Source organism: Schistocerca cancellata, chromosome 12 (genome assembly GCF_023864275.1).
Source record: "Schistocerca cancellata isolate TAMUIC-IGC-003103 chromosome 12, iqSchCanc2.1, whole genome shotgun sequence".
In the NCBI taxonomy this organism is placed as follows: Eukaryota; Metazoa; Arthropoda; class Insecta; order Orthoptera; family Acrididae; genus Schistocerca; species Schistocerca cancellata.
Window position 1 is genome coordinate 129864555 of NC_064637.1, and position 15285 is coordinate 129879839.

General features: G+C 38.0%; 1 protein-coding gene across 1 annotated transcript in view; it reads right to left on the bottom strand.

Moving 5' to 3' along the window:
* Positions 1 to 15285, bottom strand: part of LOC126109866 (pre-mRNA-processing factor 40 homolog B) — a 176646-nt gene that overhangs the window by 7217 nt on the left and 154144 nt on the right. The window contains exon 16 of the mRNA XM_049914932.1: positions 2476 to 2865. Coding sequence (XP_049770889.1) covers positions 2494 to 2865 — 372 coding nt within the window. The 3' untranslated portion in view covers positions 2476 to 2493. The remainder of the gene's footprint in view (positions 1 to 2475; positions 2866 to 15285) is intronic.

Sequence of the window (15285 nt, forward strand, 5' to 3'; positions counted from 1 at the left end):
AGTGGTAATACTAATGGACAAATTTAGAGTAAAATACGCTTCATACCAAGTTAGCACTCAAATTTGTGGCACTGACTGATACCAACTAACTAACTAGTTAAGTTAACAGAGGTTATTAAAGTGGTGGAATTGTCCTATCTAAGCAAGCAGATTACACAGAAATGTGCCAAAGTAAGGAAATAGATTGAGACAGACAAGAGAAGCTCTGCTCAATAAGAGGTTGGTACATATGTAACAGATTATGCAGGGGTTTATAATTTTAATAACAAAAAGTGAAATAGGTGAAAGCATATGATAACAGAAGCAAAATCATTCCAGTAAACATGGCTTCACAATCGAGCCATTTCACGAATTAGCTGCAAATGTATAGTTAAGAACCACTGACTTCTCTATGAGACATTAGTGTACTTAGGAAAAGGTTTTTGAAGTGTAAACTTTTTGATGAAGTCCATATAATTTGGGCTCAAATTTTACTCATTGTCTACTTTAACAACAAATACACTACTGTTTCAGCACACAACATGCTACAATCTACTGTACAATTGCAACTGTTCAAGGTGTTCCATATGTCAGCCTTGCATTTGGCAAGACAGTACAATCTGCTGCTCTAGTCTTCAATCGTGTTAACAGGAGAGCTGTAAATTTCACGATTTTGACTTCAAACAGAAAAGTTCAGATCTCAGAGGTTGAGGCAACAGGCCGTGCTCAACTTCCCCAGTTTTGGACCATTATCGGCATGTTATGTGCCAGTGACCCACCAATCATGTACCACATTCCTCAACTGTGTGCCACAGGTGAAATTTGTGCCCAATAAGATGGGGACTGAATCAAAAAGTGTACATTTCAAATACATTTGTGCTAACTGGGACAAAACTTCATAGTGAAGTCAGCAGCTGCTCATAACCACATACTCGTAGTCATCTTATAAAAAATTGTTTTCTTGCTTACTGGAATGTTTTTGCTCCTATTATGGTATACTTTCACCTGTATCAGGTTTTGCTACTGACCCTACAAACCAGTAGTTTCTGTGCTCGTACCCTGTCTAACATTGTAATGGTGGTTGGTTTATGCTGCTGGCTGGTAAAGGAATGCAATGTTACATTTACACTGCTCTAGTGCGGGAATTATCAGTCAAAAACAATTGAGATTTGCAGGAATTGTTAACAGTAGCTCTTTATTACGTTTAAAACACACACGATCACTTAGAATGAACTTTCAGAGTGGTACATTTTGAAGCTATCTTTGAAACAAAGTCCTGCACTGCAGTCTCTTTCTGCGAGTTTCCGATATTTCTATTATGGGACTGAGCCTGAAATTGTACGTGTATCTTCTTTTGCCTTTTCAATGACTTGACAAACAATAAACACACTGAGCACTGTGAAGTGTCTCTTAAATATTTCGTGTATCACTTGTCACAATGACAGTTTGTACAAGGGGTGTTCTGTAAGTAGTGCAACACATTTTTTTCTCAGCCAATTTCTGTTGAAAAATTGTGTAATTTGTTGTTAGACATCACGGAATAGTCATGTTTCAGCCCTTAATAGTTTCATGAACATTTGAGTGGCACCACTATACGTAGCCTTCAAAATGGCACCTATAATGGAGGTTCATTCCAAGCAGAGAACTGTGATTGGGTTTCTTTTGGGAAAACCAGAGCATACCAGATATTCATAGGCACTTGCAGAAAGTCTACAGAGAGTTGGCAGTGAAAAAATGCACAGTGATGTGTTGGACGAGTCATCTGTCGCCGTTGCAACAAGGTTGCACAAACCTGTCCACTCTACCAGGTGCCGTCTGGCTGCATACAGCTGTGACTTCTGCAATACTGGTACGTGCGGAAGCTCTCATTCGAGGTGATCAACATATCAAGAGTCAAACATCTCGCTGCACAACTGGATGTCTCTGTTCGTAGTGCTGACACTCCATCCACCAACTGGGATACTCCAAGGTGTGTACCCACTGGGTTCATCACCGCCTAACAGAATACTTCCATTTGTTTGGCCTAATAATGGATGCACTCTGTTGGATGCAGTTTGCACACAACGGTTACATTTTCAAAGCATTTAAGCGTTGGTTCTGATATCGACCAGTAAAGTGGTACCGTGCAGGCATACAGTCCCTCATATTGAATGGAGATTATATTGCAAAATACGGTTTCGTAGCCCCGAATAAAACCAAAATGCTTCTCTCCCACTTCCCGACAATTATCTCAACACTGCATCAGCACAGACATCCCTAAACTTATCTGGCAAAGTAATGTCGCTTGTCATCAATAGGAGGCAGAGGAACGTAGTCTTATTTGGGAAACTACAACTGGAGAGTTCACTAGTGAGCACCCTTGCATACATCGGCAGGGCAAGAGTGGGGTACGGTGTAGTAATTATGAAGGGTTGGAAATATTAGCACAGGATACAAAGAAATTGAGGAAAGAACCAAACGAACCATTGTCAAGGTTTTTTAACTGTCCACACTCACCCGGCCGCGCCCCCGTGGTCAGTTCTCCTGCTGCAGCTGCCTCAGCAGCACCAGCCGCCGCTGCTCCAGCTCGTCCTCACTCAGCTCCCCCTCCTCGTGGGGGGAGGCAGGTGGCGGCGGCTCCTCTCGCCGCGGCGCGCGCCCCTCCCCTGGCAACTCCTCCCCCTCCTCCCTGCCGCCGCTCCCGCTCTCGTCACCGTCCACCACTGCCCCCTCCTCCTCCGAAGACTCGGGTGGGTCCTCCGGCGGCGTGGTGGCACCCTTCTTCTCGGGGAAATGGTGGCGTCGTCGAGCTTCCTCGTCGGACACGTCATCTGGCCTGTGGTGGTGGTGATGGTGATGGTGGTGGTGGTGATGGTGGTGGTGGTTCTCGTCAGGTGACGCGGGTGGCTGAAAACCGGTACAGGTTGATCAAAATAATGAAGTGGAATGTATAACTGTGGTTAATGCACTGAGCATTAAAAATATTTACATTGGCTTTGTGAAGAATGAAATAAAATAAATTTCAAAATCGCTGTACTTCCTTCGCGCCAATATTGCCTACACAGCAGAGCGAACGGTTCATTCTGGAACCGATTGCATAGGCTGTAGTTGAACCTCAGCTATGTCCCTCCCTCCAGGAGTGTTTGTTCTGTAAGGTGTGCAGGACAGCTTTTGAGAGGTGCTGGTCACTAGTCAGGAGAGTGTGCAAGGCCGGCTCTGGGTTCCAAAACAGAGCACACACTCCACAACAGAGCAAAAAATTTGTACTAGGCAGTAATGTTTATTGAAATCAGACAGTCCATTATTTCGTTTTATTCGCATTGATTCAATAACAAGTCATTCTGAACTGTTTATTCAGAGAAGAACAGTCATATAGTAAAATGTACAAATCGGGAGGACATTCGTCATCATCATCATCATCATCATCATCATCTGCAGTATAAACTTTCGAAACCTCCTCCAGTTTTTACTTCAGCAGATAATGACACATCTCATCTGAATTTGTGAATTTTAGAATGTGACACAGCTGTTCTTAGCATAAATGCTTCCCATACTTGAAAATTACTCTAAAGAGGTTGTGTGAATAAACCAAGAACATAATTGGCAAATGGAGCAACCTATTCGAATGAACACGCACTCTGCAACTGTCTAAAAATTCTCCATCTTCAAGGAGTGACAACTAAACTACTCCTTTGCGAGTAAAAGGCTGGTAGTTGGCGATTTCAGCAGAATACCTATATTGTGTTTCACTTCTTTGTGAAAAGATGTTTCAGTCAGCAATTATGAAAGTCTAATGTGTTGTTCCTTAGATTCTTTAAGAGCATTTGTGGTGGCACACAGGGGTTAATGGAAAATCCTAGCATTTTATATGGTAAACTGCTTCACCTGTGCCCCCACATTGTTTGAAATATAATGGAACAGTATTTTGCATCTAGAAACTAAAATGAATGACAGAATTTCTCGCTCAGTACGAAAATATCTTCCGAGTAAAGAAAGTATTATCTACAGGAAACCATTACAGAAAAAAGGTAATTATGTTGTGGAGCATCAAAGATTTGAGGAACATACTTCACTTCCCATTTCTCTACAGTGTTTTTGACATTCAATTACAACCTTTTTTTTCTACTTGTTCTAAGAGGGCACAACTGCCTTGATAAATTTTAAGAAGAACAGGCTGAATTTTAAAATTGTGCCACAAGCAATCACTTCTAATTTCAAGGGTTGCTCATTCTCAAGTGCATCTGCACCATATGCAGATACAAGATGCTCACCAAAAAGAGATCACATGCCACGCGTAGCTGCGAGATGGTGCACTTTGTTTACTGTGTGGTGTACAGTTACATATAGCATGCAGTTTCTCTTTCATGAGGATGATGCACTCACATCTGTTGTAGGTGCACTCAAGAATGGGCAATGCTCAAAACAAGTAGTGCTTACTGAAGTATAATTTTAAAATATGGCCTGGTGAAACACTGTCTTTTTTTAACCTTATCATCATCTCATGTTACATAATCAAACTTAAAGGCAATAATAGTTGGGCTCCTTCCCCACAAGGGTTTCTAATCTGGACTTAATTTTACAAACTGAAAGTGAATTCTAGTTACATACCATCTGTTCTCGTAGACAAGTCAACCTCTGTACAGTCACTAAATTCCACTTTTTATATGCATGGTGTTCAATACTACACTAGAAACTGTACAACCAATGCTGCACTGTATTTCCTATATGGACATCCCACGCCTGCTGCTTCTTGCACTACCACCACAAAAGTGTTGATTATAAAGTTGGAGATAACCAAGTGGCTGAAGGACCGATGAATATGGAGGGATGATCACTGGAGAAAGAAACAAGAGATGACTTTTTTTTTTAATTTTTATGGTTACATCATTGAATGTCCATGCACTTGCTGACAGTTTTGTCTTTAGAGATTTTAGATAAGAAAAGGGTCGGGGGATAGGTGAGGTTGGGGAAGAGGGAGAAAAAAAATTAGAGCTCAATATCTTACTGGTGTTGAGATCAGGTTTAAATAGGGCACGGATAGAAAAGAAATAGGCTATGGGCTAGTTTAAAGAACAAATACTAATGTGGCTTTCAGGTAATTTAGACATGCCACCAAAAACTGAACTTAGGATGGCCGGGCAGGTATTCTATTCCTTCTCCAACCTATAAGAGTGGAGTATCTTAACAGCTGAGCTATCTTGTTGGGGAGTATTAGCGCAGTTTGGCAATGATGGGGGAAGAAATTCATCAGGGCCATAACATAAATCCTTTGCCTTAACCACTCCATCATTGATGTGAGGGAAGAAAGAATAAAAAGTGATATTAAACTTGGAAGCGAATACTGGGTTGTATGGATTGAAATTAAAGAAAATAATTAGTGTAAAAGACATATTCAAACGCTAATATCTCAAGCTATCACTATCAACTTCCTGTAGTGAAGGTGTTTTTGTGATGCTTCACACTCATTGTCATGTATAGAGCAGGGATTTTATTGATGAAGTAACCTCAAGAGTGTAAATTATTGAGGACATAGAACAGAAACACAGGCTGAGTAGGTGAAACAAAAAAAATACAACTAACATGGTAAAATGAAGCAGTTCACTGATAATATGAATGTGATTACAGTGCAGTTGACAGCAACAAGATGAGTAGCTAAAAGACATTTGCCTTGTTAGAGAGTGGTGAGATGAAAAGTTCAACAAACAAATGGCTATCTGACTAAAACTTTTGAAACTAAAAATCTCACAGGTTTTACATGCTTTGTTAGTGTCTCTGAAAAAAATAAATGAGCACACACGGAGTGTTGATTCACATCTACCTCACAGTATGTGACCCAGTCCCCCTATCGTCACCCACATTCACATGCAGTCCATTGTTAATGAAAATGGAATTAACTTTGCTGATTCTGTTATATTAACTTTTACAAATATTTTTGTTGTGTGTGTCCAGTTTTTTTTTCCCCATATTAAATATTTTGTCAAACTCAAGAACACACCATTTTCTGTAATTACCATTCTTTTGGTACAACTGCTGGCCCTTTTCTCTTATTTAAAGGATATTTAGTGACAAAGACATGGGACTCACTGTACTAAATGAACTCAACTATTTAGCTACTAGAAAGCAGAACTTCTGTTCTTAATTCCAGGCACAGTTTCACCATATCATAAAACACTAAATAAATATGTAAATAATGGGTGAAATTTAAAAATAAAATTAAGTACAAAATCAGTTTCCTAATTAGCTTCTTGTTAACATCACACATATACAGCTTATTTTGTAGTAAGTATTACGTTGATTAGATTTAAAAAGGGAACAGAAAATCCGCTTTATGTAGTCTTCTAACAGCTACACAATTTTTTTAGTACTCTATACTGCCCTCAAGCTCTTTTTATATACAGTATTCTAACTAACAGACCATTCCAGGATACAATCACAAAGCAACACTCCTGAACATTCTCTGTCACTATCCTTCTCTGCAGCCAATGCACACACACAGCGACTGACTAGAAACAGAAAAGAACCTCACTTTTCCTGGTTGGCTATGTTTGTCTCCAGTCAAGTTAACACTAGCTAAATTTCAGAATACTGCAGGAAATCACTACAACAACAGCTGCACGACTCGTTACAGATTTGTTTCTGCAGAACAACAGTGCTGCACAAATATAGAAACTACTACAATGGAGGGCTCTCTGGAAAAGACATGGTGCATCACATATTGTGTCTCAAAATTTGTTCGAAGACAAGGCAAGAAACATAGTACTTCTTACCACACACATTTTAGGTAATAGCTTTTGACAGTAAAACTGAATATTAAGGGTATATATAAAATTACACCAAATGATGTTCTTCTCATGCATTCCTTTCTATGGTACAAAAAGGAAGTAAAATGGTTCATTGGAGAAAAAAAAAATCTTCCAGGACTCTACATTTGCAAATAATAATGTTTGTTTCTCACATTATTGGCCATTATCAGCTATAGGGCCATTTTGAAGTAACTTGACTATATAAGATCATGAAGGCGAGTTATGCGACATCAAAACATCAGACAATTACCACTCTATCTAAACATCCACAACATCAAATTACGCAATATATTGCAGAATCCATAGGCATATTGTAAGCTTTAATACGATGAGAGATAAACGGTGTCCTTGTCCAAGCAGAGATTAGATTACATATTAGAAATACAGTAATAACATATTTCAGTCCAACACCAACCTCACCTTGGGAAATGATACTTTTAAATTAAGCAGAAAGGTTTCATTCAGGCACAGAACAGAAGCTGGTGCTGAATAATTCAGTTCTATAACCAATGGAGGAAGTCGCTTTACTTGAAGATATTGGACTCAATTTCAAAAAAATGTTACTGAACAAACAGCATGATATTATAGTTATTATTTTATCAAGGTTATTAATTTCTCATGCAAACTATCTACTATGTTTCATAGTAGCTAGTTTGCACATCTCACACTTACCATTAATATTTCTAAACTACATGTTAGGCCTTTCTCCTAGAAACCACTGTGGATCTTGGGAAACTGTAAAGCCCTTAGTAAACACTGTTAAGAGTTATTAGTTGCTCAGCCACAGACCTCTTCCTAACAGAGAAGTTGACTACCTCAGGACTTATTTATATTCATCTAAATGGTCAGTGTTCACAGGTCTTTGTGCATCCAAATTACAAAGTGAGACTTGAAGGAGCTTCAAGTGGGCACTTCCTGTCGCCCACTATCTGACAGTCCTACTAGAGCAACAGTGTAGCACAGTGTGACAAATCTTCCCTGTTGTCGAGAAACTTTTTACAGCTTTAGATCCTTCACTGAAACTGGTCACATTTGATGATAAATGCTTGCAAACTACTGATTTCTGGTAGTCCTTTCGGCCTTTTGTTCCTTAAACTTTGAATACTGTGCCTGCAGCTTATATGGTTTTTTCCCCTCTCCTTAATGATGCACATGTGGAGCAAAAAGCCTCGCTCTTTGTAAACTGCTAGAGATTCTCCAGTTCCAACTCTTAAATGTTAATGCGTCTCTTCCATGATATCACTCGCACAAAGTCGTATCGTGTAACTTTGTGCTGAAGTCCATGATTTAACTAGCTGGCTGGCATCCTACCAGCTATACTTACTGTTGTGATAAAGAGGCATACTCCATCCTTAATTCTACAGCACTCCAATACTTGTGTACATATCAAGTTGCTGTAATATTTCAGTGGGATCCAATATTCAAACTGCGCTCGCTCATCTTTCAGTGTTAATCCTTTCTATGATATTTGCAAGGTGCAAACATGTGGCAGATAAGTATTTTTGTTAATCGTGCAGTTTCAACAACGTGAGAAATTGATGAGCGCTAATATAAAAGTACAAACTGAGAAGATTTCCATCCTGCAACACTAGCTTTATGCAGTGGCACTTTTGGATAAATGCTCCTCAGTTTTATTGCTGCATCAGATATGTTTTTATTCTTTCCATGACTCCCTCCGCTGTCATCGTCAAGAGTTAACTGTCATTCAAATAGGCCATGTTGTACTTTCATATGTATTTGGCCGAATTATGTGGTGGTGCTGTCACAAAGTCACGGAACTTCCATAACCTCTGGCTTCGTAACTTGATCAACTACGTATGAAAATACTGTATAGTCTTTTAGTATGACTTAATTTCGGATGGCGACAGCAGAAGTAGTCATTGAAAGCTTAAGTATGCACACAAATCTGACACAGACACAGCTAGAAGACCAAGGAAAATTTATCCAAGAATTGCATTCAAATTGCAACATATAACTGGCTTCAGAATGTTGCATGGCAGTAATAATTTCTGCTATGTGCCCCTGCCTTTAGTTAAACATTGCTGTCTACTGGCAAAACAACATTGCTGTCTACTGGCAAAACAAAGGCAAATTCAGAAAAACTATGTTACACATGTTTGTCAAATCATTTTCTTTATAAGTCCACCTTTTCAGTACACAGTGTGAATGAACAATACAGCAAAAAATGCAACTATTCCTCCAATAAAGTGCATACCATAGGCTTATGAACCACATGTTATGCAGGCTTTTAACATGCTTTATTGTGTGCATTGTTATCACAATGAAATGTGTTTGTTTAATCAGAAGGGAATTTCTATTACCATTAACAAGGCTCAACAGTTTGTATTAGGGATTTAAAATTGCTAATTGTTTTTGATTGGGTAAAATGTGCCTAAAAGTAGTGTTAACTCTCAGTTAAATGATTTGAACGATATTATTTCCACTGGGACTGTATATTCAGTGAGAAAACAGTGCATTTATACAATTGTTGGCCAATTATTTCAGCTAAAGAGCCAATTTCAAGCAGACCTTCAAAAAGTAACAATGAACATACTGCCAGTATCTACAAAATGTGTAAAGCATCATACTCATTGGAAATTTAGAAGAAACTTACTTTGTACAAGATGAGAAAATGGAAAATCCAGCAAGGAATAATAACAATATTAAGAAAAGAGGCACAACAAAAAGACTTGTCAAACAAAGGTCTCAGCCAAACAGGCCTTCATCAGAAAAACACACACACACACACACACACACACACACACACACACACACACACACACACGAGAGAGAGAGACTGTTTTCATGTGTGTGTTAGTTGCTTTTGCGTGAGCATTTGTGTGTATGTCTATTCTGATGAAGGCCTATTTGACCGAAGGCTTTATTTGACGGTCTTCTTGTGTGCCTACCTGTGACTCAGCATCTCCGCTACATGGTAAGTAGCAACTATCCTTTTCATAATTTTGTACAAGATGAGCAAGACAAGCAATATCACAGCAAAACAGCAAGCAATACCATCTTAACAGAAAACAGGCAGGGATAAGTAAAGTTCAATTAAATTGTGGGTAGGATGCAAGGTGCATTCTAATACATACCTGTCTACATATCTAATGTCATAGACATTTTGAGCCCTATAACTCCGGACATCATTTTTGTAGCTCACCCAAATAGTAATGTGATGTCTTTTGTTAGTTAGGTCAATTATTTGAATACAATACACCAACTGCAGCCTCCAAAATATTAGTAACAAAACATGAAACTGTGAGATGATTACTGTTCCTGTATGATGAGACTGGTTCTAAACATATAACGGTCAGAAGTTAATGCTGAATTCAGGCCATTGTTATAAAATCAAGCCAGGGCAAGCATTTACTGTGTACTTTATTCTCCTCTGTTATATTGATGAAGAAACAAATTTACACAGTGCAGTTTTGGTTCTAGGACAGAACTTTTTAACATCTTTCATCTGCAAGGGAGCATGGATTATATGTGAAATTTGTGTATTGATGGTTACTTTTGTCACCAGTAACGCTGACAAAACAGTAAAATCTGCACTAGAAAACAGGATGTTTAACATATACTTCTCGTTATATTTCTGAAATGTCCCGTGTGGAATACAAATAATGGAAGATGTGCCGGTAATCACTCACCATACTGTTGAAGCACTGAGTGGTCAACAGGCATATAAATATGGCTGAAATCATCACTCTGCTTTCAGACAATGTCTTCACTTGGGCCAGCTTGACTATGTAGCCAGATAGGATAATGTAGCTGTGGGTGTTTGTTTCTTGGTTAGTCTAGTCTAGGTCTAGTGTCTGTCACAGAATATTGTGTACTGGTTTGTCTCGACAGTACTTATACTAGTCACATCACATCAGTGTTTTACCAAATTTAACTATCTGTCTAATAACAGGCACAATATCTCCTTCCCATCTGTGATGAGAAAAATCACTCATTAGAGAACTCAAAAAGATCGAGAACAAGCCTTTGCTGCAAATCCACTGAGATGTCACCAACAGTGAGGACCAGACTGTGCTGTAGGCATCGAAAAAACAAATGCCTTCTGCCTTTCATAATATGCATTCCCTTGCTACCACCATTCCAACTAGATTTGACAAGCATCGCAAAATCTGGTCTACCCAAACAGAATATGACCAAACTATGATAGATATAGGTGGGGAAAAACAGCTTCTTTCAAGTGTGACTGTGGAGCTTTTAGGCGAACCGTAAAACATATAGTTGAAGGTTGCCCATGACAGCCTTCACTGGTGACTGCGCCGAATTCTGCATGCTACTGAAAAGGCTGTAGAATGTTTCAGCAATTATATATTTTATGTATATTTATATCCATTATTTTTCCCTTTTATATGGGCCCTTATTGTAGATTATTTATATGTAGCTAATTCTGATTTACTTCCGAGGACAACATTGTTTGAAACGTTAAGTGACTCAATGTGCCTGCCGACCGCTCAGTCATCAACTTTATGGTGAGTGATTTCTTATACTACTTCCATTCTCTCTTATATAAATTCACCGTATAGCAAAAGTAATTTCAAAAGAATGAATCGTATCTATCAAGGAAATGAAATAATATCCACCACCTCCCCATCTACTACTGAACTCAAACTACAGCTTCTTACTACCAGTTCAGAATGGTCTTTTTGCACGTCAGTATGAACATAAATACTAACAATAATGACTGTAGCTCAAATAACACAAATGTCAAGTGTGTTTTACACTGTCAGGTGTGAGACAGACCTACAACTCTGTACACATCATACCCACTCTCGCTTTTTGTTTTTGTTTAGCACTACTTTGATGTCATACTAGGAAAACAATAACAGAGGTGAGAATACAGTATGAGGGAACCATTGTACCATGTCATGCTTCCAATGACAGTACATTTAAGAGACTGATTGCAAGCTCATACAGAACAAAGATGGGAGGTGTCAATTGGCTATGTCCATTTTAAAAGGAACCATCTGAACATTTTCGTTAAGCACTTTACCAGAAATCACAGGCTACCTGAATCTGGACCTGACTCCTTCCAAATCCAAGTCCAGTGCTGAATTACTACGCCACTTCACATGTTCCGAGAAAGTATATTTATATATGCTTACACAGAGAATGGAAAAATGGAACATTAAATTCAATTTTTCCTGTTCAAACTGTATGTGTACTTATGAATATGAAGTTGCGGGCACTTTGTCACATTATGACCTAGACACACATTTTTAGTCACACCTTAAAAGTCACCACTTTAGCAAAACTAGCAATGCCTCAAGAAATATCAGATATGAAAGAAACACTAGCAACAAAGTGTTAATGTCAAAGAAGTGCATCACAGATTTATTGCAAAATACCTCTGTCCAATTACACCAATTAAAAACTGCATCAAGACTGTAACATTTTGTAGTTTGCACAATGAAATTAAGCATGCTACAAACATTGAACAAATGTTAGTGAAAAGAGCAGCAGATAGCTATTACTACAATACCACTTTATTGGTAGTCTGCTAATTTTATTCACCCTTTATTACCACATGGGACAGTGCACTGATAACTCTGATTTGCAAGTATTCAATAGTGAACTGTAAAAAGTTAGAAGCAATGAGAGTTCCTAGTCGCACCTTGTTTGAACACGCTATGTCAGGTCTTATCAGCTGCATCTGCATTCTGCGATACTATTATAGTTTTAAGGTGAAAACTACAAATATCATTACCATGCAGTATGCATAATTCAAAATTAAGGCGCATTATCTAAATGAACCCATCCAACTTTACTTCATTGAATATGGAATATCAACTGCATAAAAATCATTCTAAGACGACTTTTTACAATGTCGGGAACAAACGGGATTGTATAATCTTCAATGCCAGGGGCAATACTACAGTGAAGAAAATGCCTTGTGACTAGAAGATGTAATTTGATATGGGTGGCTGCCTGTTTGATTGTTTCTCCATTTGTATCCAGCAGCTTCCACACTGAGTACCCAACAACTACTGTAAAATAAATATCTTTCACTGCTTACCATTTTGAAAGGTGAATTACTTTTAATGAGTATGTGCACATTTTAATAAGCAAATCGCATGTTACAACCTACTTGTGTTCTTTTTATGAAAGTACACAGAAATTGTGTGCGCACATTTTTGGAAAGGACGCCTAAGGCAACAAAACAATATATGTAATAAAGAGCAGTACAATTTCTCACTTGTGGTTGTTTGGGCCATGTGTCAGTTTCAAGAAGAATTACAAGTTGTAACATAGATCAGTATTTAATCTAATAATTTAGTGTGAATTATTCTCCTTTCAAGCTTTTTTATAATTTTTTGTAACACATCAGGTCTGAATAGAGAACTTTCTATTTTCTGATCTGTAAAAATGTTTTACTTGAGATGTACAGTTTCTTAAAAATGAAGTAATTTCATATTGCATTTATAAGTAGTCATCTGGAAAGCCTGAGATTTAATGTCACAAGTCCTCACAGCAGGTTACCGAGCGAGGTGGTGCAGTGGTTAGCACACTGGACTCACATTCGGGAGGACGATGGTTCAATCCCACATCCGGCCATCCTGATTTAGGTTTTCTGTGATTTCCCCAAATCGCTTCAGGCAAATGCTGGGATGGTTCCTTTGGAAGGGCACAGCTGACTTCCTTCCCCATCCTTCCCTAATCCGATGAGACCGATGACCTCGCAGTTTGGTCTCTTCCCCCAAATCAACCCAATTCACTGCAGTTGGTTGATTAAGTTTCAAGTAAACTGTACTTTTTCTTGTAGGTAATTCATATATTATCTCTTCATTGAGGTATAATACCTCTTTGTTGAGAACATTCCACACACTTTTTATTTTCTTTTTTATTCATTCTATAGAGAGAACTATACTGATGATTATCTCAACCCCCCCCCCCCCCCCTCCCTTGGCAATCTAATCATACCTTTTATACTGTATGTAGTGTAACAAGCTTTGCTGAATTCGGTCTAAAGGTTTTGCTTTAAACATGGTACACACAATGTCACCTACTCAAATTTCTTGCTGGAACCATCTACCTTATAATAAGATAAGGGGAAGAAAGGGGGAAGGGGTGGGGACGGGGACGTGTTTGAAAACCATGGTAATTGAGACTTCCCATTTGGTTTTCAGGCACACCAAGTGTCATTAATTTACATTTATGAGTAGTCTTGGATGTCTGAAGAACCAAAACTTCCATCTATCTTGTGAAACAGTTACAATAGAATTGTGACATAACTGTTTCCTGCAAAAACATTACTTTTAAATCTCTATTTCACAAAAACCTATTTGTACATCCATTAAAAACTTACTTCAATTATTTTAAATGTTAAGTAATGACTACATCAAACACAGATTTCTCTGTTGATAAAGGAGACTTTTCTTATTGCTTCACTAAAATTAAAGCAGTAGATTGTAGTTTTATCCCAATTCCCTTTTTGGTTTGCTTTCAGACGATCATACATGGATTCCCCAAAAATGTTTGGAGCGGTAATGTATTCAGAAGTGGCAGTTCAAAATTTTTCTGAAGAATGTGCACTTAAAGACAAGACAGAACTTGTGCCTCAAATGAAGTGTACCTAAAAAGTATACGCTCTATAAGCAATCTCTCTAAATACTGAATTATGGCAAAATGAACTACTTTCTTTCACTGCTGTTAACTGAACTGATGCATAAGAACACAAACTTCAGTGCACGAACATTTGAGAAGCATAAAAAGTAGTTAATGCCTTTGATCAAAAAACTTAGTCCAAAATGGTTCAATCTATTAAAATGTTGTACTAACCTGCATTGCAGTTACAGGGCAAAAACTGTCGCTTGTGATTATTATATCAATGCAAAAAAAAATTCTATGACATTATGTGGGAGTGAACAAAACTTTAACATCCACCAGCAAAGTGCAAATAAATGTGTGCAAGGCCAGCAATGTAAAATTTAAGTTACATACAGTTTAATACTGAAAGGAAACACAAAGAGCCTCACCCTAATTTTAGACACAACACAAGTAGAATGGAAACTGATAAACTATATGCAATCTATAAATCCCACATACTCCAATCAAATGAGATGTACAAAAAACGGTTGGATACACAAATATCTGGTTAGCATCTATTAATTCCATGTGCCTTCATTTCTGCAAATGCCATTGATGAAAATTTCAACTCAATATTTCAGCCAAACAAAATGAAATGTAACAGAAGAAGGAAGATTGTCAGTAGCACAAACCTTGAAATCTATCTCTACAGGTAATGGACATTTGCAAGCCCTAAACACCCTGAGTGTTTTTGCAGTGACCTACTGGTAAGTAATTCAGTAGTGCACACTGCTACCAAAACATTTGCTCTCATAAAATTATCAGAAAATAAAAACACAACATATGATTTCAATAAGAAATGTAAAGAGTTGGACAAACAAATGGAAAATAATTAAGATGTATACTATTTAGAAAGATTCAATACTAGTACTTGATTTCTGATTTTACAATTTAGATACTTTATTTCCAAAATGTAAACTTT